This window comes from Pleurodeles waltl, chromosome 9 (genome assembly GCF_031143425.1).
Source record: "Pleurodeles waltl isolate 20211129_DDA chromosome 9, aPleWal1.hap1.20221129, whole genome shotgun sequence".
Taxonomy (NCBI): domain Eukaryota; kingdom Metazoa; phylum Chordata; class Amphibia; order Caudata; family Salamandridae; genus Pleurodeles; species Pleurodeles waltl.
The window spans coordinates 1,052,744,145-1,052,771,445 of NC_090448.1; the positions used below are offsets into that span (position 1 = coordinate 1,052,744,145).

At 42.5% G+C, this 27,301-nt stretch overlaps 1 protein-coding gene across 2 annotated transcripts in view; it reads right to left on the reverse strand.

The window, feature by feature from the left end:
* The window catches only part of DMAC2L (distal membrane arm assembly component 2 like), a 154,525-nt gene that overhangs the window by 62,670 nt on the left and 64,554 nt on the right, over positions 1 to 27,301 (reverse strand). Inside the window, exons 2-3 of one of the 2 annotated variants that reach the window (XM_069206018.1) lie at positions 5,419 to 5,533; positions 2,368 to 2,469 (exon numbers count right to left, since the gene is read on the reverse strand). In XM_069206018.1, the coding sequence (XP_069062119.1) occupies positions 2,368 to 2,468 (101 nt within the window). In that variant the 5' untranslated portion in view covers position 2,469; positions 5,419 to 5,533. The remainder of the gene's footprint in view (positions 1 to 2,367; positions 2,470 to 5,418; positions 5,534 to 27,301) is intronic. The other variant, XM_069206017.1, reaches the window with a different exon arrangement.

The window sequence follows — 27,301 nt, forward strand, 5'->3', positions numbered from 1 at the left end:
CAATTTTACCATGCATAGGAGGGAGAGCACAACCATCTTACCACTGGTTAGCAGGAGTAAAATGTGCAGAGCGTTAAAGCAAATATAGGGTAGTGAATGCACTGTGATCTTAATGTACATACGGCCAAAGCTAGATATTTTCAAACTCTGTCTTTGATCTTGCACTGTAACGGTATTCTACATACATCCAATCTAAACAGATTTGAAAGTTATAGAAAACCTAACTGGTCCAACAGCACTTCCCGCTATAGTGCTGAAAGAGAAGTAGGACATGTGCTGGATGCCATCCAACATATGGAGCCCCAGTGACATGACTGTCAGGCTTTTGTCGGAACAGGAGTTGGAAACTCTATTTTGGGGAAGCAAGCCCTACCCTGTGCTTACTACTACTATTACTGCTAAACTACCTCCCTTAGTCAGATAAAATACTATACAAAGTAAAATAGGTTGCATTTGTTACTGCTGCTTTTGTATACTGCTTGCTACAGACCCATATAGCTCTCTTTGAGGCAATGAGGAATATGGAGATTTCATCAACTGTCCAGAGACACCCGATGTTATAAAGTAGGCAAGCTGGGAATCAAACGTTCTCATAATACAGTCACACTCCAATATTGATGTCACTTATTAAATGATAAGATGCTGAGTTCACTCAATAGATATTCAGACTGACAGGGTGTGAATTGCAAATGGCATAAATACTTCTGCTCCAGGCTCATTAACCCACCAATCCTTCTTATAGGCTACCTGTGAGAAAGAAACTGCTCACAAGGCTGTTGCTCTTTGTAATCACACATACACATCTGTTGTGGGGCTAGGCGTACCAAGAAATTAGAGAAACGGATTGCTCCTATGTCTCTCTGGTCTAGTAGAACAGAAGCAACCAGCCTCCCACTAGTGGAGTCAGCTGTAAGGTTGACAGCATTCAACAGACCAGCAAGAGGCCTCCACTTACATACACATTGGTATGACTTTCTATACATTAGACCTGCCAACAGGCAATGCTTACTGAGTCCATCCACTCTCAAGGCGCCAGGCCAAAATCAAAGTGAGGAACTGATGAGGCAGGAGGCTTCCTACGTGACATAAGTTGTGCAAATGCTTCTTGCCACAACCCAACCCACTTCTTTATCTATGCAGAGCAATGCAATTGCAACTTATTTAAGGAAAGGAAGATATGAGGCATGAATACATGATGTGGGTTTTCCATCCTGCAAATGAGCAGATTAGGAAGTCTTGAGCCGCCTGGCAGGATGGCCAGGATCCACCAGGGTGCCCCTCAGAGAAACGAACCTTTATTCCTATGGGAGACCGGAAGGGAGGTGCAGCGGCAAAGGGGTGACCTGAAAAACACAACTTTAGAATCAGGCTTTAACTTTAGAGAGGCTGATCGGGGGACGTGAGAACTCCTGCAATGAAGTTGTATACCCTAAATCAGTATTGAAATTGTCGTTCAGATTTTAACGCAGCCCTGCCCATCTGGCATTAGCCAGGTTTAGATAACGGACAGTCAATCCCTTCCTAGGTGCCTCAGAAGCACATCTCTTGAAACTCCATTTAAATAAACTATCCTAAGGGGCACTGCACAGCAATAGCACAAAGTACACAAACCATTGTTTCGTTGGAGCTTAAATAGTTGAAATTAACATATGATGACTGACCCTGGAAAATGTGAACTCTATATTGGTCTAATTCTTTACCCACAAACATGTGACTGACAACATATATATTTATATTTACTAAACAAATCCACCTAAATGGTAATCAAACATTGACATTAAATGTAATTATTTTTGTTGTTTTGTAAGACAGATATCGGAAACTCCTATCTTCCTGTGAATACTGAACTGAGCAGAGCTGTGAACTGCAATTCTTTGCGAGAAAGGTGATCAAGAATATAAAATATTTTGGCCACATTACCATGTATCAGTGCAATGAAAAATTCTAATGAAGCTGCATTTGTTTAGTTCAATGTTTTCCCCGATCTGCAATTGGTAGATCTGAGGAATGACTAATTTCTTCATGAAATACAAGGTATCACCACCTGCAGTGCAGAGATTATTTTATAAAGGCCAGATCCGAGGAGGCCATACAGAGATTGTACCGTATTTTGTAGGCATAGCTGGCTCAAGGTACTTGTGGTACATGTGCTGAACTTCCTCGTAGGTCCCGGGCCTGTGGCTGCCTCAGCATGCGGCACGAGACATGAATTGGTAAATCGACTCACTATAACCTCGTCTCGAGCAAGCCTGATGAACACAAAAGTTCGTGAGATGCCATTATATATGAGCCAAGACTACCAATGACTGTGGCCGCAGTCTATCTTCTAACAGGCGTTTGTGGTCAGAATAAGATCTCCTTCCTTACCTGTTGAAAACAGCATTCAGCCATCCCCAGAAGTGCCTGTGTCCATAAGGAGAAGAAAGCTTCTGAAAGAAGAGCGGCTCGAGGCACTTTCTAAACAGCATTCTGTTTAATATGAAAATCAAGAATTATTAGGTGCTCAATAGAGTGGCGATAAAACATCGCTATAAACAGTTGAATTAAAATGTCACAACAACAAACACGAGGTTCCACACATTTTAAGTTCCCCATAAATATATTTTCATGTAACTCGTTCTTCCATGAAACACTGAGGCACAGCCCTTCACATTAACATCAGTGCATTTCACGTTTAAGGTTTGTTTCCGTATGAAGATGTGCATGTAGTGTGGTTGTTTGTGAACCAAAGGCATTCATATTTCCGTCTGACTTTACAGATTGCAAACAGAATTTGCAGCAACCCATTTTCATTACTATTTTTCTAACTAAAACTCACATAATGCTGGTTAAGCACAATTTAGTAACTTGAGTTAGCCAGCGATTGCTACATGTCTCTGCAGGGCATGAATACTAGGCTTTTAATCCTACATGAATTATTTACAACAGTTTTTATATTTCAGAATCCATGGTTTGTGAGGTATGGTACCAATTTATTGATGGCTAACCATCAAATCATGTGCATTAAATATTGTTAAAAGGAGTATGACCCATTTGGAGTTAATAATAGAAAATCTACGCCCAATGGAGAACAACAGTAATGTCAGGTGCTAAATTTGCTGTTGATATTCTGACATAAACAGTTTGTGGTAGTTTGTACAGTAATTGTCAATATTTCAAATGTGTTTAAAACTTTTTTGAAATGTACTAATATGTAGTTTTAAATTATTTTAGATGAGCAAATCATGAGTAATACCACCGTTGCTAAGAAATATGCTTTTGAAAGTTATTTCCCCACTGACTCAAGTAGGCCCCTGTTCTGAAATGTTATTTCAAGGGAATTCGATTGAAATCATTCTAGTGCAGACTTCAAAGGCAAGACCAGGCCACGTGTCACATTTAGAAATAATGAATTCCTAAAGATGTGAACCCAGGGATGTTTTAAGGTATGGGCAAAGTGGGCAACTGCCGAGGGCTCTTCTTCCAAGAAGTCCCTGGGAAAAATGTTTATTCTATTTTCTTAATTTTTTCTATTTCTCTATGTCAGCCTTTCACGTGGGGCTTGAATTATCAGGAAATTGGTAATAAAATTCAAAGATATTCCAAACAGGAGCCCCCAAAATATTTCTGGCCTGGGGCTCAGCAACGGTTTCTCCTAAGGGACGTGGGAGGGTAGCCCCACTGCCCCCTCTGAGCTGCCACACGCTGTACTGTTTATGGCTCAATAAATAGAAAATATTTTCAGCAGGATTAACAATCTGTCAACATGGGCTCGGCAGCCTGTGGTGGCTTCTGATAATCCACGACCTGATCAGCTGAGACAATGCAATTCGCACAGCAAAACAATTGAGAGGAAAGTACAAATCATGTTAGTTCCCAGGAGTTTTGCAACAAGCCTTAATGAGTTTTTCTACTGGGTCTTGGTATTTTTAGCCTGTACAATGCATACAAACATTCCATTATTCAGAACCAAGCAAGCAATAATTCATTTTGTATGCATGTGGCGGAAGAAAACAATAATTTAACTAAGACCTAATCGGGTGCCAGAAGCACAAAGGCTGTGTTTTGAATCTCTCCTTGGCACCATGTAGCTCGAACATATTGAAGAGGAGGAAGTCAAGACTGAGGGTGGTCCGACCGCTTTGGCGGCGGTCTGACTGCCACATTATGACCGTGGCGGCCGTGCTGTGGTTGAACCGCCAGCACCGCCAGTTTTCCTCCACAGGAGGGACTGTCGGTCCTGCCACCCTGCACCGCCAGGGCAGCGCTGCCCTGGGGATTACAACCCCCCTCTCCACCAGCATTTACATGGCGGTAGCACTCCCATGTGAAGGCTGGCGGAGCCGGGTCCCCAGGGAGGCCCCTGCATTGCCCATGCTCTTGGCATGGGCAGTGCAGCCCCCCCAGCCAGCCCCATCTCAAAGTTCACAGTCTGCATTGCAGACGTTGAACTTTGTGATGGGTGCTGGTGCACCCTAAGCACTACAGCATTGCCGCCGGCGCACTACAGCATTGCCGCCGGCTCTATTATGAGCCGGCGACAATGCTGTAGGCTGTTACCCGCTGGCCCGCTGACCCAGCAGGTAACTAGTAATGGGGCCCGCAGGAAGGCAGCCGCACTGGCGGCAACCTGAACGTCGGGACTTTGGCGGACTGTGTAAACCGTCCACCAAAGTCATAATGACCCTGTGAATGTTTAAAGGTCAGGGCAGTTAAGAAAAACTATTTACATTCCCAGCTAGAAAATGAGAAATTTAAAAACAAAATATTTATTTGGTGTGAAAAAAAATTACACTAAATATGCGGGCTAAAGTGAAATCCTGAAAGGATATGTACTTGAAAAAAATGAATGAAAATAAAAAAAAATATACAGCTCACAAATACCATAAGGCGCTAAAAAACCCAACTTAAAAAACATGCAAAACAGAAGATCAGAGCGACAAAGCACAGTTTAACGGAAGAAGAGCCATGCTTTAACATATTTCCTAAACAGAAGATGATTGTCTAATTCTATAATATGTCAAGGAAGTGAGTTTGACAGTTTGGCTGTAGCATGGACAAAGGATCTGCTTCTCCGCCTTGTCCTTCAAAACCTGGGTACTACCAACATTTTACTCTGTGCAGAATGCAGGGCCCTATTAGGTAGATAACATTGAAACTTAGACCTAAAAAAGTGAGGTCTCCGATTGTGTAATCCTCGGTGTGCTAGATACCCAACGATGAAAAGGAATGTCAGAATAAGCTGGGTGGCTGCAATCTGTACCATCTGAAGTTTGGTTAATGAGCCTTGGTTCATGTTAAGATATAATTAATTACAACAATTCAACCTGGAGGAGATCAATGCTACGATGACTGTTTTCCAAGCCAAGTCCGGAATAAAAGGAAAACATTTCTTCAAAGATCAAATGATGCTAAAGCAAGAGGAGACAGTCCAATTACCTTGAGTTTCAAATGCAAGCTTTTAGTCAGAAATCATCCCCAGGTTTTTGGCAGACTTGATTGGGACGGCAGGAAAACCCAGAACGGATGGCCACCAATTAGACCAACTCGAGTGCTGACAAAGGAAAAAAAAAAAAAAGGACCTCAGTTTTATCAGTATTTGGTTTTAAATCATTTTCCTTCATCCAATTACTGATTGCCAACATGCAGTTACTGAAATTCTGAGCAACTAGGTGCTCAGAATTATGATGATCTGAGTATCATCAGCGTAGAATTACGCTAAAGCCAAACAATTGACTAAGCTTGGCCAAGGATGAAACATACAAATTTAACAAGGCAGGACTAAGGGGCGAACCCTGTGGCAGCTCACAGGTTAAAGAATAGTGTTTAGAAATAAACTGTCCAGACTTAACTGACTGGGTTCTTGCAGATAACAACGAACTAAGTAGACTAAGCACTTTGCCTTTAATCCCAAACTAAGGCAAGATATCAAAATAGAAGGGGACACCGTATCAAAGGCTGCAGACAAATCTAGCATGGTGAGTAGCAGTGTCTCACCCACATCTATTGATCTGATATTGTCCACTACTGCCAGCAGCGTAGACTCAGTACTGTCTCCACCTCGGAAGCCAGTTTGAAATAAATCCAGCAGAACATAGTTATCAAGCAAAGTCAGTTCTTGATTCAGGTGTTTTTTTTGTACTTAGCAGGATATGTCAGCAGGCGTATGGGGTGAAATTTTGTGAAGTCTTTAGTGTCCAGATTGGCTTTTTAATTAAAGGACTCACTACTGCTTCTTTCTAAGCCTTGGTCAAACAACCAGATTCGATCACAGAAATAAGTGTCAGTGCCAGATGTTGGCCACTACTTCAAAGACCAGATGTAATGTTTCAGGTGGGCACGGATCCGAATGGGAGCCAGATTTGGTGTTCAGAGTGAGTGCTTTAATTTGAGAGGTTCAGAAAGGGGAGCAAGTGGACAAAATAGTAGTATTAGCTGCTCCCAATGAAAAAAGGAGCATTATGTGATTGCACAAGCTCCTGAGTGTTGGGAAATTCAAAAAAATACTATAAATCTTCGTTTGAAAACATACGGCCAGATTATCACAAAAAGATTATGATAAATCAGTATTAACAGGATTTTTGGCACCTGATCGCATATTAACTATTTTTAAAAGTTCCTTTGAAGGATTTTGCTAGTTATTCATTTTAGAAGTGCAATTCTGAGATTTCTCCTCAAATATGTTACGTTTATAGGCACGAATTAAGGGCTGATATTTCACTTTTTCCTGTGAGTTTTATGCTAAATGCCACATCTGTTAGACTGTCCGAGAACCATAGTGCTGACGGTTTAGCCTGATGTTTATTCACAGTTTTAAGTGGGGCAACAGTATCAGAGGCCTTTGGAAGACAGTCATGAAAAGTTGCTGCAACCACATTAAAAACATGATGAAAATTACAAGAAATAGCTATTAAGCCCTGATTAAACGTGCTTACTGTCACATTTTTCCAATTCCGAATCTTAACCTCAGAGGTGGTATTTCGAAAGTTTGCAAAAAAAGGCAAATTAGGAAAAAAAACGTTAACACTATGGTCAGGCCAGGTGAGTGGGAGCACTTTGCCAACCTGAAGGAGAGAATAGTTAGTAAAAATGCTGTGGCCAGCCAAATGAATAGTTAGCAGCAGAGGCTCCTCTGCTATGGCGAAGGAGCGTCGCCCCCCGCGAGCAGCAGCAGCTTAACAACAAAACAATAAGAAACTGTGTTTATTATCATTTCGTTGTTAAAGGGGTGGGGTCACGGGGGATGATGGGGACGAGGGGAGTGCACTGTGCACGCCCCTCAGCGCGCATATATGTTTGGCCGGCCAAACACAAATGCTCAGTGTGCTCTGCCGGGCTGGAGAGAGCAGGCACTCCATCCAATCCTAACGCTGCTCTGAGCAGTGTCCAGCATCATGATTGGCTGCAGGGCAGGCTGGGAGGCTGTGCCTGCAGTGAAGAGGGAAGGAGGAGCGGCGGAGCAGGTACGTTTTTATTTATTTATTCTTTTTTATTAGATGTTTTTGACCCCCCCCCCCCCCCCCCCCGGCTAATGTGTCATTATTTCTAATACTACAACTATAGTTAATATGGCTCGGCAGAAATGTGGTAATTATTGCAAAATCAGGATAGGATTGCACTCATTGAATCCTATAGATGTACTGCTCTATCATATGTAGATAACACTCATATAGTTCGGCTGTACAAGCAAACACTGACTCGACCAGGAAGCTACCCAATTGTCTCCCAGCTGTCCACCAATGGATGTCACTGACCTTCCTGCAATCAAATGCTAACTCGACAGAACTGTTAGCGAAGGGGCTGAAAAACTGATGAATGCAATAAAGCTCCCTGGCCTACAGTTTTGGGCTCCACACTGATATCATATACCTGGGGTTCACCTTGACTCAAACTACACGCGCCTCCTCTGATTAGAACTGTGGTATCATGTTGCTTTTTTCAACTTAAATTACTGAAAAGTGCACTTTTGTTTCTGCCACAACAGTTACAGGGCCAAGTCACTGCTTCATGTTTTCTATCAAACTTTGACTATTGTAATCATCTTTCATCTGCGTCTCGCTGAAGTAGCCTTGTAGCAGTTGCATCAAGTTCAAAACTTTGCTGTTTGGGATGCCGGAAGACTGAGAAAAACTGACCACATTAACTTGGCTCACATCAATCTGTGTTGGCTCTTTGTAAAACAGTGAATTACTTTCAAGACCCTATGCCTTATGCACAGGGTTTTTATGGACTGTAAAGATCTCCCTTAGCATTCTGTTTTACCTTGTGCAATCCTCTGATTATAGTAGTTCGCTGCTCTTTACCACCCTTAACATTAAAAGACCTAGAGGGTAGATCGCTCTCTGTTCATGGCTCACAGCTATGGAACGTACTGACTTTGCAATTAAAATCCATTTCCTCGCATTCTGTGTTTAGGTAAGCTTTGAAAACATTCCTGTTCTGCTGTTCGATTAGTCCAGCTTATGTTCAATACCTCATTACTTGCTACTTGTTTACTTTTTCGTGCTAGGATGCCATTTGGGTAAATTTGATTCCATTCCAAGTAATTCTGCTTCCTTTGCAAACCAGCTTCATAGGATTGCAGAAGCGTATGGAGGAAATTCAGATAAATGTTATTTTAAAATGAACTTATGATACGCATGGAATTAGCCCAACAATATAATTTATCCTGTCTGGAAAGGGCCTAGTCAACTTACCTCACATAGCCTGAGAGAATACGAGTCGGAACCATGAATGCTGGAACCATGCATGCCTAAACAACGCCATCCGAACAACGACCGAGTTGTTACCAAAAATGCCTTTACCACGAATGCCTTAACAACGATTTCTCATCGTAAAGGCATTCCTAGTAAAGGCATGCTTGGAACGGCATGCGTGGTTCCAGCATGCGACCCCCCCCATCTCGACCCCCACCCCTAAAACAATGCTACACCTACCCCACCCTTAAAACTTGAACTACCCTTGCCCCTAAAACTACTGCAACCCTCCACCCCCCTTAAACACTAAAAATACCCCAACCCCCCACCCCTTCCCCTAAAACTACCCCGAACCCCCACCCCACCCCTAAAAATTAAAAATACACTGACCCCTCCACCCCCCTAAATCTACCGCAACGCCCACCTACTAAAACCTACCCCGACCCCCCCATCCTCGCCCCATATAACTAAATACCCTGACCCCCCCATGCACCTAAAACTATAGCGACCCCCACCATGCCCCATAAAACTAAAAATACCCCAGCTCCCCCACCCCGCCCCTAAAACTACAGCGACCCCCACCCCCAAAACTACTGAAAAGCCCCACCCCTAACACCTAAACTACCCCGACCCTCCACCCCTAATAACTAAAAATACCCTGACCCTCCACCCCGCCCCTAAAAGGACTGCGACGCCCCTAAAACCTAAACTACTCTGACCCCTCGCCCCTACACACTAAAAATATACTGACCCCCACCCCCGCCCCTAAAACGTCCCCAGCCCCACTTACTTGACCTCGGCCACTTCAGAAGCCGACTCCCTTCTGTGCCTTCACCACGCATGTGCGTTGTTCAGCACATGCGTGGTTAAGGCATAGACCAACTAAGTCGTGGTTAACAAAAGCGTTGTTCCGCTTTCGCTGTTCACGACTTCGTTGTTCCGGAGTCGTGGTTGGGGATGTTTCCCAGCCTGAGATAGTGAGACTCACCCTGCTCCTGTTGATTTAACTCCACAGCACTTAATACATAACAAAGGTGAAAGGAACAGGTAGAAATGTGAATTGGTCTTCTGCAGAAAACAGAAATATCAAAGACAGCCGAGTAAACCAAGAGTAGTGACACTCGTTGCACCTCAAAGGGCCTCATAATGAGATGTCTGGTAATTAGAGGGGAAATACTGGGGAAGAGTTAAGGATTGAGGGTAAGGGGAATGATAGAAATAAAGGTAAAAAAGGGGTGCAGTACGGTGTGTTAGAGTAATGTAACAGTGAATCATGACTTATCGCTGCATTACTCTGCAACACAATTACTACATCAGCTCCGTTCACTTTGTAATATACCTCACTTAGCAGTAACTACTACCACCCTTTTTACCCAGGTATTTCTGCATTTACATAATTGCCCTTACACTCAACCATGTAATTCCCATCTTATGCTCTGGTGACTACCATCCATCACTGTCTGACATTTATTATCATCAATTACTATAGGTAACTATCTTATTATTTACTGCTTACCACTTTAATCTTCTGGTGTATGGTTGGGTGTTTTTACAATCGGTGGCATGAATTTAATAATTATATCAGTTTTTCTCCAATCAATGGTTGTCTAAGTATTCAGAGATGCTTTGACTACCAACTCTAGTGTGCTCTTCCACAGGGCAGGACAGCATGACAACTACTGAGATTCTTGGAATTACTAGTGGAATCTCAGTGTCTTCAGGGTTGGCTCTTGCTTTGGACCACAGATTCTCTTATCTTATGCACCCTCTTTCCTTCCATCCCCTCCTTGCTTTTGTCATTTCTCCCTTACTCTGATCTGATATTGGTACTTTAACATCTGCTTACATATCAATACAGCATTGAAAAATACATATTGATGAAAAATGTGTTGGCTGTTTCTTTATTCATCAGGACTGCTCTTGACACTTGTGATGTCATTTGCATGTGAATTGACACTGCTGCCTTTCTTGCTACAAGGACTGTCACATGTATTTTGTACATTGTAAACACTATATCATCTGTGTTCATGTATGTAGATTGGGATATAAACTGTGTGAAAACAACATAGGAACCCATTCCATATCAAAGTGTATAATAACCAGGACCTCACGGTCCAGCTCTGCTACTCTTTCAGCTAAAGTTCTTATATTTTATTGAGTGTTGTTACTCTCTTGCTGGGCTCCAGATCATATATTTGTTGTTTAGGGCAAGGTTTTCCTTCCTTACTCAATCTGCATCCTTCTGTAGCAAGGTGCTGTCTGATGTATCACCCTTTCACATTACCTTTCCTACTTTAAATTTGCTCTGTGAACTACAGCCTGTATACTTTTTAGGGATGAGTGGTTACATTTTTCTCACAGCTACCATTGTAAAATTGACAGAGCCACTACTAAAACAATCTGACTTATGTCATGACGTTAAGAAATATCAGGATGCTACTTTTCTTCATATTTGAGTTCTAACCAAATCCACAACATCTAAGTGTTTTTCTCAAATGAAGTCCTGTGCGCGTAACTGACAACATTGCTATCTGGGAAATAAATCAATTCCTACAATCAATTAAAAAAAGAAATCACTGTTCACATCAGCTATGTAGGTGTAAAACATGCTACACTGACTACACCTCCGTATATATCCAAAAGCAGTGTAGTCCAATATAATGAATACAAGCCTTGCCATACAAACCTTTTTTACATGCCTTTGCTTTATTGAAGGATAATATACATATAAAGCTATTTATAAATACGAAAGTGCATTCCACAGGAGATGCCTAATCCCACATGTAGAAATATATTTACTTTCCTCTGTTTAAAGTTATAGCCTTTTCCTAATCTTCCAAGAGCATAAAAGAACTGCCAAATTCTGTCATGGAAAAAATATTAATTTGAGGAGTTTTGCACAGTATCAATATGTAAAAGTTACTAAACATGGTAATTTCGGTTGTATGTAATTTCAGAGAAAATCAATTTCATGGAATACCAATACGGAGAAACCATTTCATCTAAACTGGTAAATTGAATTTTTCAGAATGAATGGCATTTACCTTTTCAAAGAAACCAATTCATAGAATGTCGTTTCGGTCAAAATTAGCTTTTAAATGCTTATTATAACCGCAAGGGTTGCCGGTCTTACTTTCAGAAACAGTTTTGTCTCAGTTATTTATTTCAGTGCTTTACTTCAGGAGATATTTTTTCATATTTATATTTTGTACACTGTCAAACATTTACTTCAAAGGCTTTTAATTCACTGACCCCTCAAAACCCCTAAACACCATCAATCCATGTCTCCTAAAACCCCTCACCAGACTCATCCCTGAAGCTTAAAGGCTGTTTGTAATCCACCATCCCTGAACCATAAAATCACTCACTACCCACTAGTTCCACCCATTTCTGAACCCTAAAAAACCCTTTTTACGCCTAAACCCACCCATCCCAGACCTAAAACACCTTGGCACACCCAAACTCCACCAATTCCTGAACCCTAACAAACCCTCACCACCCTTAAACATCAGCCATCCATGACCCATAAGAACCCCCCAGCAACCTAAACTATTCATCCCTGAACCCTAAAAGCCCCTTTCTACATCTACACTCCACACATCCCTTAATCCTTAAAACATCTCACCAGCCTAAACTCCAAACCATCCTGAACCCTAAAAACTCTTCACCACTCTAGCCACTACACTTAATTGAATCTTAAAAACCCTCACCAGCCTTAAATTCCGCCAAATTATGAACCCTAAAACCTCTCAACACCCTTACACTCTACCCATCCCTGAAACCTGAAAACACCTCACACCTAAACACCACTCATCCCTACACCCTACAACCCCTCACAAACCCCACACTCTACCAATCTCTGAACCCTAAAAAACCCTTTCTAATGCCTGAATGCCGATTATTCCTGAACCCTAAAAACCCCTTTCACCTTAAACATTACCCACCCTGAACCCAAAAACCCCACAGCAGTCCTAAACTCAACCCAAGATTAATGTAATTTTGGATCTTTCCTTAAAATATCTTTCCTTCAAAATGTTTCCTTTAACTTTCGATATTTTGTTTTCCTCCATAAAATTGCCTTTCCTTAAAATTGGTTATCCATGATTTGGTTTCCTCCAATGTTGTTTCTCAGTATTCCTTTTACATTAATTCAAACAAATCAGGTAATTACACCCATCCCATCGGCTGGGTCACTTGTATAATAAGCACCATTAGTGGTGGGTTGTCAAAATAGCCATCATCTGACATACAGAGTAAGTCATGAATCTGAATTAAACAGGGACGCTCCTTCTCTTCCTTTGTGCATCTTTAACCAGCTTTATATTCAACATTTACTTGCTGCACAAGCAACCTCTCCCTCAGTGTACAAATTGATCACTCGGTGAGAGCCCATTAAAATAATTGTCTACCAAAGCATCAAAACTCCAGGGAGGAGAGGAACACGAAAATTCCAGAGAACTAGGTTTCAGGGACTATTCTAATTGTGCAAACACATCCACACTATGTAAACACACCCCTTTCCTTGTAAAGTAGTATTTATAGAAACTGCCTAAGATTGTAACTGGCTATCTGCTATGAAACTGATGTTTGCACAGACTCACACTCTTAAACCTTACACTCCTACCTTCAGCTGTCTTCTCAACATCCGGGGATTACAGCTTCCATCACTTCCACTAATTATAAATCCTGAGGGGTCACCCACTCTTGTGATTGAGAGTGGTTCTACCTCTCACTCCAAGCCTCACACTGAGGTAAGGGGTAGGCATATCTGATATTAGGTAAAGAAATAATCCAGGCGCATGGGGGCTCTCTAACAATAATTCTGAGAGGCACCCTAGCACGTTTTAGGTTTTCTAATAGGATCTCCCCTTGAAGGTTGCTCAGGACCAGAAGGTAAACCACTCCCTTGCTGCCTCCACTATCTCCTTGTCCTCCTCTGACCAATAACTACGGTCTCAACACTTCAGTCACCACTAGCTTCAACTTTCAAGGATGTCATCACAGGCCCTCTGCAGCTCTGGCGCTTCCTAGAATGAGTCCTTAAGTGAAAGCACATGCAGCACTCACTCATATTGATCCAGTGCCAATATACGCACCAAACATAACAGCCAGGAATTAGTTTAGAAAACTTATTTAGACTAAAGTAAACCATGACAGTGGGCAATGTGCCTCCGGATCAGCTCTACATAGCAGTTCTCAGACACAAATACCCTGACTGCATACCTTCCGCTTGCTACATGTACACAGAGGCATCTCCCTCTAAATAAAGTGTATAAATCTACAAGACTGCAGTGGAAGTGAGTATAAAGAAGCAAGAAGAAGTGTGCAAACCAATCTGCTGCTACAAATCAAGAGAGGCAAAGGAGACACTGAATGAGATCCAAGTCCCTACTTGGAGAACATGTCCACAACAAAAGAGAGGACCATGTGTACTAGAGCAGGCTTCTTTAAGCCTCATACTCCAGTATATGAGGATCTGAGGAGGAGGCACCAGAAGATCATGTGATGGAAGCAATCTAAAGAGGAGAAATGGCTCTTCGAACAGCCTCACCCAGAACACAGGCTGTACAGGTTCACAAATGACCACCACGGAGGTCACTGTCGAAGGCTTGGGGACCAGAGCTGGTGCAGAAGAAATTAAACTGAAAGAGACACAATACTTGTCCATTACTGCAGATGAAAGGCGGCTACAAGAGCCACACCTCACATTAATTATGCTAACGTCAAATGTGCTGCAGTCTACAGCTTGCAAGCAAAGTGGAACAGCAGAAAGATGTCTGCAGGGCAAACAAAGTTAGGGTAACGATGGTGCTTTTAAGAGTTACAGAAAGTCTTTCTGAAACAAGAATTCTAATTCACACAGAGAATGGGTTCTATTGCGCCACAGATCCTCCCTTGCCACACAGGAGAATAATAAATACAGAGGAGCTGGAAACGCACTCGTGGTTCTGCAAGGGTTAAGTGCCAGAAAAGACAGCAGTCAAGGAAACATGAGATCTGGTTTGGGGGACAGCGGTACTTTCATTAACTGACCCCGGCCCTAAAGTCCAGCAGCACAGAGGGAACAGTGAGCCTGCTCCGGTGGCAGTGCGCAGAGAGGCGTCAATGCAACAACCAAGACTTTCCAGTGCAATCTAAGGGGAAAGGATCGGTTTAGGTGAGTGGAAGCCGCACAGGAACTCATCTGTTTACTGATGAGTGAGTGGGAGCAGATCCGAGCTTGCGTCTCCTCCTCCTCTGATGGGTGATCTGCATGATTAAGGATTTTAGGGTGCTGCCGTTTATTACATGATTGGGACACTCAAGGGTCTGCCCGCACTGCAAGCTGCATGTACAGAGTTCAGCCGCAGGAAGTGGAGAGAGCAGGCCAGGCTCACAGACCCCATGATGTTCTCCACATCTCCCCTCATCCCTATACAGCTGCTGCGGGTATGTCTGCTCGCATTATGCTGGTTTAAATAATCGAGAACTCATCACACCGCTTGTAAACACTAAAAACCCTAGTATGAAGGGCATTGTAAAAAGCCAGTTGTAATGGTTACAAAATATTTTTTTCAAAAGGAATAGGGAATCCGTTGTTATCACAGAAGTGCATTTTAACCAGAATATAGTGGCCTCCTCTGATTTCCTAAGGTGTTGTTTCTCGGAAGAGTTGCATTGAAGTTGCTGTGCCGACCTTGGAATCTGGAGCTCTGAGTCCAGTCCTGACTTCAGATTCATTTGAGTCCGGACCAAACAGTTTGCCTCCCAGAGCCCAAGTCCATGTAGGTATGATGGAAATGTGCGCCCACCCGATGCACGGTGTGCTGTCAAGAACTAGCCCAAGTAGAGGTCGTCACCCGTTGTTCTCCATCATACCAGTTTTTTGGCCTGGCACTTCCAAAGACCTTTTCATTTTACGAAAATGATATGTAATGTATTCTTACATATGGGACTTTCAGTCAGCTCTGTTCATTCGCTAGTCCGTTACTGTGTCATTCACATTTGTCTTCCCACTACACCACTGGGCAATGGCTCAGCCCATTTTAGCCATTGGCTAGTATCGCTGTCAGCCACAGCATTCTGCTTCCTCGCTAAGAGCTCATCCACACACAAAGTAGTTCCTTCAGTGCCAGGAACTACCATCAGAATGTCTGCTTTTTGAGTCCCAAAATATTTTTCTTTTGGCTAGTGTTGTTCTTTTATATGTACGAGGTTCTGGCAGCTTGCTAGCAACAAAAACAACACAGTAAACATTGACAAACTTAAAAGGCTGGCAGTCAATGCCATACCTATTGGCTTTGCCAATTCTAATTTCTAATTTGGTCTCAACGGTTCCTAAAACATCATATGGTTCAATATGCTGCGCATCTTCCATCATGTCAGAGATACTGCGGTTGCAATACAAAATGCTCTCTGTGGGGGCGAAAATCATGGCGGTACCTGCCAGAGAAAGAGTCATCTCTGGTTTCAGAAAAGTCATCTGCCTCTACCTGAAAATCAATGTTCTGGGCTTCACTGTAGGCCTACGGGTCCATAGGATGATTAATAACTCAATTTACCAGCATGACCTGAGCAGTCTAGCACTGTTTAAGACTGGCTGTCAGAGGTGGTGAAACAACACATTCACAAAGCAGGTGAGTTACGGAAAAGGGAAGATCTAAAAGGAGGACTTTACAGTTGGCATCCAAATAGTAGGCACTGTTTTTGGAGGGCAGGGGACGTCGCACGATGGGCTGGCATTGGTGTCGATGAACACAGTGGGCCACCATGCAGAAGTAAGGTTTTGGTGCAGGACAGTATCTTAAGAGCAGTTGATGTTCGGCTGTCAGTTTGCCGGCTCCTCCCGGGCGATTTAGAGTGGAAGCTGCTATTTTTGACAGATGTTAGAACCTTCACAAAGTCCCTAACCCCGAGTGTGAACCAATTAGGCAGTAGCTAAGCAACAGGAACGGCTCATCCTGCACCTAACATAAAGCAACACTGAAAATGAAAGGGAAGGGTCTTCACCTGCAGGTCCTTGCAGCAGCCTCTATTCACCCTTTATATCACCAATGTACTTGCCTTAGAGGCGGTTACTACGGCAACCAGTAAAGGGTTGGGATGAGAAGAAACTGCAAACTGTAGTACCAACATTAGAGTACGCAATAGTAATAAACCTAGTATTGTCAATGCAGATGTTCTGATGCAGTTATGTGACTAAAAGTGTACTGTACTAGAGTTACTATTCCTACGCTTGATCCACGCTGATGCACACTAGTTCTTGGACATATGCATCAAAAGGAAACTCAAGCTAGACTAGCCACGGATCAGTGAGACATACCATGGTGGATCTCCTACCTGTACACACGCTAGATCAGCCGCTTGACCAGTCCATGGTTATCATTTCTAGAGGGGGTATAGAGACCGTCCCACTCCAGAGACATGAGGAACAAGTCATGCCCCACCCACTTGGTCTGTTCACAATATAGAACAAGTGCTCCCACTGAGTCAACTCTGTCCACAAATGGACGTATTTGGTATTTGACCACCAAATACCATAGACACAATAGATACATGAGTAACCGAGTTTCTAATTCAACATCTTCCACAGCAAAAACTAGAATTTCAAAAGAGGAGCTTTAGGTCCAACCGGAGCTACAGACTGTTCCAATAAATCCGCCAACGTCTTGCACAACAGGACTTCTCAATTTGACAATATGGAAGCAAGAGAGATAGCAAGTGGGGTGTTGGGTCCACTCATCTAGAGCCAGAGGGTCTAATAACTCCATATACGAGGGCAAATATGTGGAGTACTATCTCCTTCCTTCAGAATCGTTTTTTTTTAGGTTTCAATTTTCTTTTTTCACATTTGTCCTTTAAGGTATTACGTAATGCAGGATTCTCACCGGGATAACAATATCTCCTTCCCTTTTACCTCAACTTCCCCTCCTTAATTTAACAAGAGATTTTAAAGAATGGCAGATCATTCAGGGGGTGCGGGCACCCTATTCATATATCAATGTAACCACATTCTTCTGAGTGGCAGTGCTATAATTAGAGGCAAGGCAGTATGGCCAGTTTTATTACTCCAGATCAGGGAAACCACCAACAACGGTGGAAACACAGACTTACCTGGGACAGCCTTTTGCTAGGTATCAATTTAATAACTCACAACTGATCTAGTTTCTCCCAGCATACAGTTAATGCTTTAATAATATTTAGTGCAAAGGAAGTATGGATAAACCAGAGGGTAAACTTTAGGTCAGAGCCCCCACGCCCAAAGAGAAGACCGGTATCCCTCGTACAACTAGATGTACCCAAACTTATTGTTGTCTACTGCAAAGCCTACCAAGGAATAGGAAAACTTTGTTTTACAAAGGGAGCCATCTTCCATTCAGCTCTAGAACGAGGGGGTCCGTGTTCAGGATTGTGTTGTTTACATCATAGGCCAAAGGGTAAAGGTTGCATATAACTAAAGCCAAGTCCAGAATGTAACCGAACATACTGCACTGACACCATGGGAGGGAAGGAGGAAGCCGCTGAATGAAGTCTTTGAAATAGTCTGTCTTACTGTCAGGTCAGAGGTTACACAAGCATGTTGGAAACAAAGGTGGACTGATACTGGGCGCTGAGAAGTAGGGACAGGAAAAAGAGGGGAGGGGAGCATTCTGAGCGAGCTCAAGGAATTAGTCCCTCTTAATCTCCCTCCGGGATTACAAGGTTTATGAAAATGCCTAGTGGTGACTGTCTGGTGGGAATGCTTGAGCTGAACCTGCTATAGGAATAGTTGGAATTGCAAACCACGCAGGTCTGTGTCCCTAAATAACATGAAAGTCAATGAATGAGCCACCAACTAGGGTACCTTTCTGGCCCATAAAGATGGGTACATTGCCAAAACTGGATGAGACAGCAGGAGCCAAGCTATCAAAGCCTGTCTAGGCAAAGCGGGATACCCTGCAGCACCTAGGAGTTCATCACAGACTGTAAAATGGTAGATCAGAAACATATTCATGGAGCAAACCAATGCCACCTAAAAGACTGTGCACCATCTGACTCCCACACAAGTGACCAAAGATCCCTGGAACTATACATGGCATGGAGAGGGGAGTCTATCACTAGGCTATGTCCAAGAGCGCCAACAAGTACCAGTACAAGGCAAGTCATGGAGTCTTATGACTAGCAACCTAGGTCACTAAGTCAGCATAACATGTTGAGATTGTGGGCCCCATAGTTCTATTTTTAGGTTTTAATGTACTGAAGAATAGATCAAGTTGTATTTTAGACATCACCATTGTGACACAGGGAAGCAAAACCAACCTGCCACATGGTGCTGGGGTGTTGTCAGTTTTATGTGACAAACACTCATCCACAGCACGTTTCACTCAGTATATGGTACATGTGGAACTGATGAGGTACTCTTGACCCGTCTCAACTTTGTTAGACGTTTGAGTTTCCTGAGGCCCTGACCCCTGAGGTTCTTCAGAACAAGCTCTGGGGTTAGGCTTCTTTGGTAAATGTGTGCAAGGCCTCATCATTGTTTTAGGCTATGAGGTGCCGTAGGGAAGGAATCGTTGGAGCTAGGTCAAGAAGGCACATCAGGAGCTCTCTGGTGGTCTTAGGCCTTGAAAGCAGCACAGGGTGAGCCTGGATGTGAAGGGCAGAACGAAACCTAGAGATTTATATAGAGCATGAATCATACCCCACTGTTAATCCGAGTGAGTTTTTCAAATGTGGCTTCTGTGGGGTTTGTCGCTGGGCATGTCACAAAGTGCAAGAATTTTCACATGATGGCAAAACATTTGTAATGTGTTCCACTATGGATTGTAACTCTAATTTTGTTGTATATATAATACGCTGTAAATGTACTAGAATTTATGTCGGAAGTACTATACGACCACTCAAAATTAGAATAGGAGAACATGTTCGGGTACTCAAGAATGGTGATATGAGATATCCCTTACTAGCACATATGGTAACTTGTGACACACAACCAACTCAAAAGTGTTTTGAATTCTTTGGACTTGAGCATGTACCCCGTGATCCTAGAGGGGGCAATAGGGAACTACGTTTACGCAGACAAGAAGCATTATGGATTATGAGACTAAGAGCCGTGGAATCAGATCTGAATTCTGATAGAGAATTGGAATTCTTTTTGGGAGACTGAGTTACTGCTTTCTGTGGCACACAGCATGTTTTCGTTTACTGTATTGATATTGTTGTATTTTCAAATGTGTATGAACATTTTTGTCTCTAGTTTACTACTGTTTAGATGTGTTCTGATATAGATGTACTCACAAGTTAATAACCAAAATTCTCAAACGCTTATAGTTCACAATTAAACATCGGGGCTTCGATCATTATTTATCATGGATAATTATCCTTTATATTTTACATTTCTATTTCATATTTGAATATGAAGTTATCAGCTTAGATCTGCTTGAGAATATTTAAAGCGTTATTACAGTTAAGATTTTTTCCTGATTTGTATTCAAGTGGGTGCTCCACTCTTTAATATGGATCCTTTCAGGGGAGACTGCGATCTTTATATAATATTTTTTGGCTTAATTTAGGAGTGTTAGTATCAATTTTCTTTTTTACTTTTATGGTATTTTTTTGTTAAGCTAACCTTACATTAGCTCATTACTGTTGTTTTTTGTATACATTTCCCTTCTTAGTAGCATATTTGATTTTCACAGATTTTACAATCCTTAGTGCTGTAGCGGGTGAATTATGAGATACCCGTGTATTTCAATGCTGGGCTCATTATATGTCCGTCTTTTTTGTTTGTGCCCGTAGACCTGATCGGTGAACCCGGAAGTGTATTTAACTTCCGGGTTCGTGTGCGCGCGATCAGCGCATTCGCTAGGCGTCCGAACTCGGAGACGCCGCTCTCTTTTACACTTTCTTAGTGATCCTGAATATCTGGGTGAGTTACGGTGACTGTTTTAGGATTTTGGTTGGGACATGATTAATGCGTCAATTTTTTTGACTATACTAAGTCGGTATATAGCTGGATAAATGCTCAAATTTATGTTTTTCTTTTAGAGAAACGAATAACTTTTCTGTTTTAGTTTTAGGATCTCTTGAGACTCTTTATAGGATGATGATCATGTTTGTTAGGGCATGTAATGACTACTTATTATTGAGGTTTTATTAATTATTAGCTTTCTGATTTGAGTGTACTCTTTCTTTCTTTGACATTAGATCGGAATTTCCACTTTAATATTAGATACGTTTGGAGTACAGATTTTTCAGATAACTTTTATTACTGCTTGATTCTGAATTGTTGTGGACAAATAAGGTATTTTAACAAAAATAATTTTATTTTGGATACCTTTATGCACTATGGGTTGCATGTGGTTGTTTTCTGGATTTTTATTGGTTGTGGTCTATCATTTACTTATTTTTGAGCATGCTGTGGCTTGTGTTTGCCTATTTAATACAGGTGTTTTATTGGTTGTCTTCTATTAGGTGTTAATTTCATGCACTTTCCTCTCACTTAGTTTAGTTGGCAGAATTGTTTAACTATACCTCCTTTTGGCTTTGGCACACTAATAATGTAAACTTGGCGGTTGAGCATATTGGTCTTAACTCGTTTATTGTGTTTATGATTTCTAGCCCTGAAGAAGTCGTAGGGGATATAAACATTTCCCAAGACGAAACACGTGTTGGCTGGAAGTGCAATTTTCTTTGGATCTCAGACTATCTAATGTGAAAACACACTCTGAATAAACTTTGGATTCATCGAATGATTCTAGGACCTGTTTGGTGTGACATGGACTGATATATGAAATTTATGTCTATGGGAACTGTATATTTATCTTTTATTTTTCTACAAGAGGGGACCCTCGTGCATTTTCTTAGTTTTGAGGTGTTTATACTTCTAAGGGTAGGGTGTTTCCCTTGTGGGGTTTCCCCGTCATAACACATAGGGCAGATTAGCATCCTGAGCGCCATATCCCCTCACTTTGCACCCCGTTTAATTATTTCTGAGTTTTCCTGGTTGTTGCAAATTGTTGTCTGGAGAAAAAAACACTCACCCAGGTGTACAGCTTGTGAACATTATAAAACTACACATACAAAATAAACTCCACAGGTTTTGCTTACTCATCTTCCTCTTAGCTATGAAAGTATTTGCAATCCCTTGGAGTACAAACAGAAAAAACTGAGTAGAGCAAAGAAACCCAGTAAGGGGCTGAATGAAAACACAAACCACAAAAAAGGATGCAGTATCACAAAAGACTGGTGACAGATGCACCCAGTATAGCCTGAAACCGTTTGTTGATTGACAAGCAGGGACCAGAAAAGCTAACCATGAAATATGGCAACCTGCTTTAGAGGTGGACGAAAGGATCACATTTTAAAATGTGGGATGGAAAGAAAGCTGAATGGATCTACCAAGATCACAAACGATCAGGCCATGCATCACTACGGGATGCCTGTTCATGTCTTACTAATTGGGGCTTCATTCGAACACAGGCATTAACCCTGACCGGAGTGCAAATTCCTTTTTGCATCCAAATCCTGAACAGAGCTTGGGTGCCAGTAGTGCCCGAGTATATTTGCCCGCACAGGCTTTCATCAGATGAAAACCTAGTGCAGATCCTCCAAGCAAATACACATCCAGCTTTACGCATCCTCATTATAAGAACGTTATCCCCCATTCCAATTTGAGTTCACTGTAAGGGGTTACGTGTTGTGTACACTGACGCCAATGCAGTATTTACCGGGTACGGAATTTGCGATTCTCATTGCACCAGACCTGGGATGAAACCCTCTGTCTCTTATTTGCGGCTTGAGGGAAACAATTACAATAACTCAGTACAAGGGTAGGTGGGTTACAGATTCCACCCTGCAGTTGAGTTTAGACAGGGAGGCTAACAGATTACACTGCAGGGGTAAATTCTCTACAGTGGGGATGAAAATGAACCAGCACTGACAAATGTTTGAAATGTGGTTTGGATTGGGACATCAGACTTTTCTAAAAGTTTAAACTGTATCTGATTTGTGGTTTAAAATTTTGCTCAAAAGTTGCCTTCCCAACCCTATGTCATCCTAATTGATGAATAGGAAATGTGTGTTTAACACGATGTGATATACATTTGCTGTTGCGGAACTTTGAAGGTTGTGTGTGACAACGACAAGAAAACATAAAACATTGACTGAGTGATGTACACCTCCATCCCTTAGATGCAGGAGACACACACGGAATCCTTGCCATCCCCTCACTAAAGTAATAGAGGGTCTGAACCCTCTTAGACAGAGAATGCAAGGAATAGAAGAAATACACTGGACAGTGGTCACACTGTTCTGGTGTGGAATTAGGATGACCACCTGGCATTGAGGCAAATTCTGGACCGGACTGTAAAAAAATCAGGACAAAGGGTCAAAATTCAGGACCATAATTAATGCCCACCAGCACTGTGTCAAGGCCATCACCCCTACCCAAACCTACCCAATCTTTCTTAAAAAGAAAGTAACAACATTTTGATTATGTTTCTGAACATTTTAAAACCTCTGGCAAACAGTTTGGGAAACATTAAGGTAATTAACCTTATGCTAGTTTACACAAATTGAACAAAAACATCTGGCTCACCACAACCGCCCATGAAGTTTCAACCTAATTGTTTTAATGAGGCAGGGCAGATGCTGTGGGTGACAGTCACACGCCTACTGTCAGGATATGAGGTACCCATAACTTGCCTGTAGTCTCACAGCACTAGAGTGTATGTTTGGGACTCTACATTTATCTCAGAACTGGGAGCTCAGACTACCAATCAAAGATAATAAAAGAGGAGGATGAAATTGAGATCAAATGGGAGGTTGTTTCTAAGAACCAGATACCTAAGGAAGAGAAAAACTATGGATCACCATCTAGAGTTATCATGCACAGCTTTCTCTTGCCTTGCTAGAACCTGTAAACTCACTGACACAAAGAAACCCTGTGCTCCAGCACTACATTTGATAAGCTTTCCCACTTGCAGAAGATGTCTGTGCTCAGAGCAACTCCATCAGTGGCATGCTGCAGGTATCTTAAAATTGGGGGATTTGTTTCTGGACAGCGAGCTACTAAATTTCCAAACTCTAGTGGCAGAGTACCATCTTCACCCCCGGTCAACTCCTTACTTACAACTACCTTAAACAATCATTAAATGCCCTATTTCATGTCTGCCACCTAGCACTAACACTACATGAGGTGTGCTAGAAGCTCTACACAATAGGGACTGGTGACAAACTGATAGAATAGATGTACAGACCTTTCCTGCAACACTGAGACTGCTCCAGGTCTTCTCGTCATACTACCTGGGTGATTGATGTGGCCAAACCTCTGCAAGATAAGGATTTGACTAAAATACTGGACTTTCCCCATAAAGTATCCCACAGCTGTTACTTTAAGTACATTCATAGAGCTTCCTTGGGAATGCATTCCACCCTTTGCTTGCTATTGTCTTTGTAGTTTGTAACTCACATTTCAGTGCTTTCAGTTCGCTGGCGTTATTTGTTTTAGGCTATGCAGCTTGAGTTCATCCCTTCCCTTGCCCAAACCTTATTTACAGTATCCTTCTGAGTGCGCTCTTTCTGCAAACAGGCCTGTAAATCTTGTTCTAATCTCATCACATTTTCTGTGCATTCAAAGAACAAGGTCAAATGTCAGGCTCTGTCTTCGGTGGGAACTTAGGGGGTTATTACAACTTTGGAGGAGGTGTTAATCCGTCCCAAAAGTGACAGTAAAGTGACGGATATACCACCAGTCGTATACGAGTGCCATAGGATATAATGGACTCGTAATACGGCTGGTGGTATATCCGTCACTTTACCATCACTTTTGGGACGGATTAACACCTCCTCCAAAGTTGTAATAACCCCCTTAGTGTTTACTTTTCTTTCTCTGATTTCAAAATGAGAAGATTTATGCAACAATCTTGCTGGATACTGGGGTTAGGAAAGAGTTTTTCTATCACATGCCAACATTTAAATAAACTGCAGAATATATCAGAATTAGGAGTACATATGAAGCACATTTTTATTAATTCTGAACTGTGCTAGAAACAAATACCTTAATATGAATAAAACAAATCATTGCATTAGGTGATGTAATTTCCACACATCATTGTATGTCCACTGTATAGTTTTATTTAAAAACACTGTCTGTCTGTGCAATGTAATGGTCACTTCAAACAAAAACCTGTTGTCTGTAATGGCAGTGTATTACCACACCATGCACACTCCATTCCACTCTGCTCTGCACCACTCCACACCACTGCACCTTACTCTGCATCACTCCACTTTACACCACTCTATGCCACTGCAATGTGGGACACTGTATTCTTCTCCACTCTATGCCTCTGCACTCCATGCTACTTCACACCATGCCTCTCTACTCTGTACCACTCTACTCTACGCCAATGCACTTTACACTTCTCTACATCACTGCCCTCTGCACCTCTGCACGCTATACCACTCCTGTCTAGGCAACGCTAATCTAGTATGCACAACTCCACTCTATGCCACTCTGCAACACTGCACTCTATGCTAATACACTCTAAGCTAGTGCACTTTACCCTGTAAAACTCAACTCTGTGCCCCTGCACTTTACATCAATATACTGTACGTCACTCTAATATACTCTATGCCACAGCACTCTACACCACTTTACTCTATGCCATCACACTCTATGCAACTCCACTATATCCTGCAACTCTCCACTTTATGCCACTTCACTCTACTGTGAAACAATGTACTTTATGCCACTGCACTCTGCGCCACTGCACTCTACCCTACACCTCTCCACTCTATGCCAATGCACTCTACTCTGAAATATTCGATTCTATGACACTGCACTCTATGCCACTCTGCCCCACTGCATTTTAAACCAATGCACTGTACTTCAATGCACTCTACGCCAATGCACTCTAAACAACTGCACTATATGCCACTGCACTCTGACACTCTACTCTGCAACACTGCACTGGCCGCCACTATACTCTACACCACTCTACTCTGTACTACTGCATTCTGCACCAATACACTCTATTCCACTGCACTCTATACCACTCTGCTCTGCGTAACTCCACTCTACGTCATTTCACTTTACAGCACTATACTCTGCTCTGTACTACGCTACACTGTTCCACTTTGCACCACTCTACATGACTGCACTCTATGCCACTCGAGCCTACTCTGCATCCTATGCCACTGCACCACTCTACACTGGCATTCTCTCCACTCTAATGTATGCCACTCTACTCTGCCCCAGGCCACTGCACTCAAAACAACTGCACTGTACGCCACTGCCCTTTACTCTGCACCACTGTACTCTACACCACTGCTCTCTGTACCACTACACGCCACTCTACACCACTGCACTGACACTCTACTCTGAAATATTGCACTCTGCCACTGTACTCTACACCACTCTACTCTGTACTACTGCATTCTACGCCACTGCACTCTATGCCACTGCAGTCTACAGCACTATACTCTACTCTGCACTGCACCACTCTACACTACTCCACTCTGCACCACGGCACTCTATGCCACACAAGTCTACTCTGCACTCTATGCCACTGCAACACTCTGCACTACTGCACTCTCTGCCACTCTATTGTATGCCACTCTACTCGACTGCACTCTATGCCACTCCACTCTGCCCCATGCTACTCTGTGCCACTGCACTCTAAACTGTACTGTATGCCACTGCCCTCAACTCTGCACCACTGTACTCCACGCCACTGCTGTGTGCCACTCTACACCGCTGCACTGACACTCTACTCTGCAAAATTGCACTCTCCGCCACTGTACTCTACACCACTTTAATCTGTATTACTGCATTCTACGCCACTACACTCTATGCCACTCTACTCTGCATCACTCCACTCTACGCCTCTGTACTCTACTGCACTACACTCTACCCTGCACCACTCTACACTACTCCACTCTGCACCACATTATGCCACTGGAATCTATGCCACACGAGTCTGCGCTGCACTCTATGCTACTGCACCACTCTACACTACTGCACTCTCTGCCACTCTAGTGTATGCCACTCTACTCCGCTGCACTATATGCCACTCTACTCCACTGTGCTCTACGCCACTGCTCCTATGCCACTCTAGCCCACTCTACACCACTATGCCACTAACGTTTAGCCATGCTGAACAGCAGCCACTCTGGTGTATAACATGGCTAAACCACATTGGCAAAGCCAATAACTCTTGCATGGACGAGACCTATTGCCTTTGCCAATGTTGTTAGTACTATGAGGTACCAAGGTCTCTGAAAGAACTGTGAATGTGCAAGTCCATATTTTAAACATGCATTATACACATCATAATATAGGCTGCTATAAAATGCGCAAATACATTTCAGTTAAATAAAATAAAGTCCTTCTAAAATACAGATTTGAATAAAATATAGTTTATAACTAGTACTAATATTTTTTTTTATAAAAGTCCAAAAAAAAAACACACACTCCACAGCTCACCTTGGAATACCCTTATAGTACCTCTCTAAAAGAAAATATCTTTGTCATCAGAAAGCTTCAAGTGACTCCTTAAAGTCAATGCAGGTTTCCAAGCCCCTTTACATTTGCAGATTTACTAATTGCGCACATTTGCATTTCTTTACGGAAGTAGACACCCTGGAAAGCAGGGATGCTTTTTATC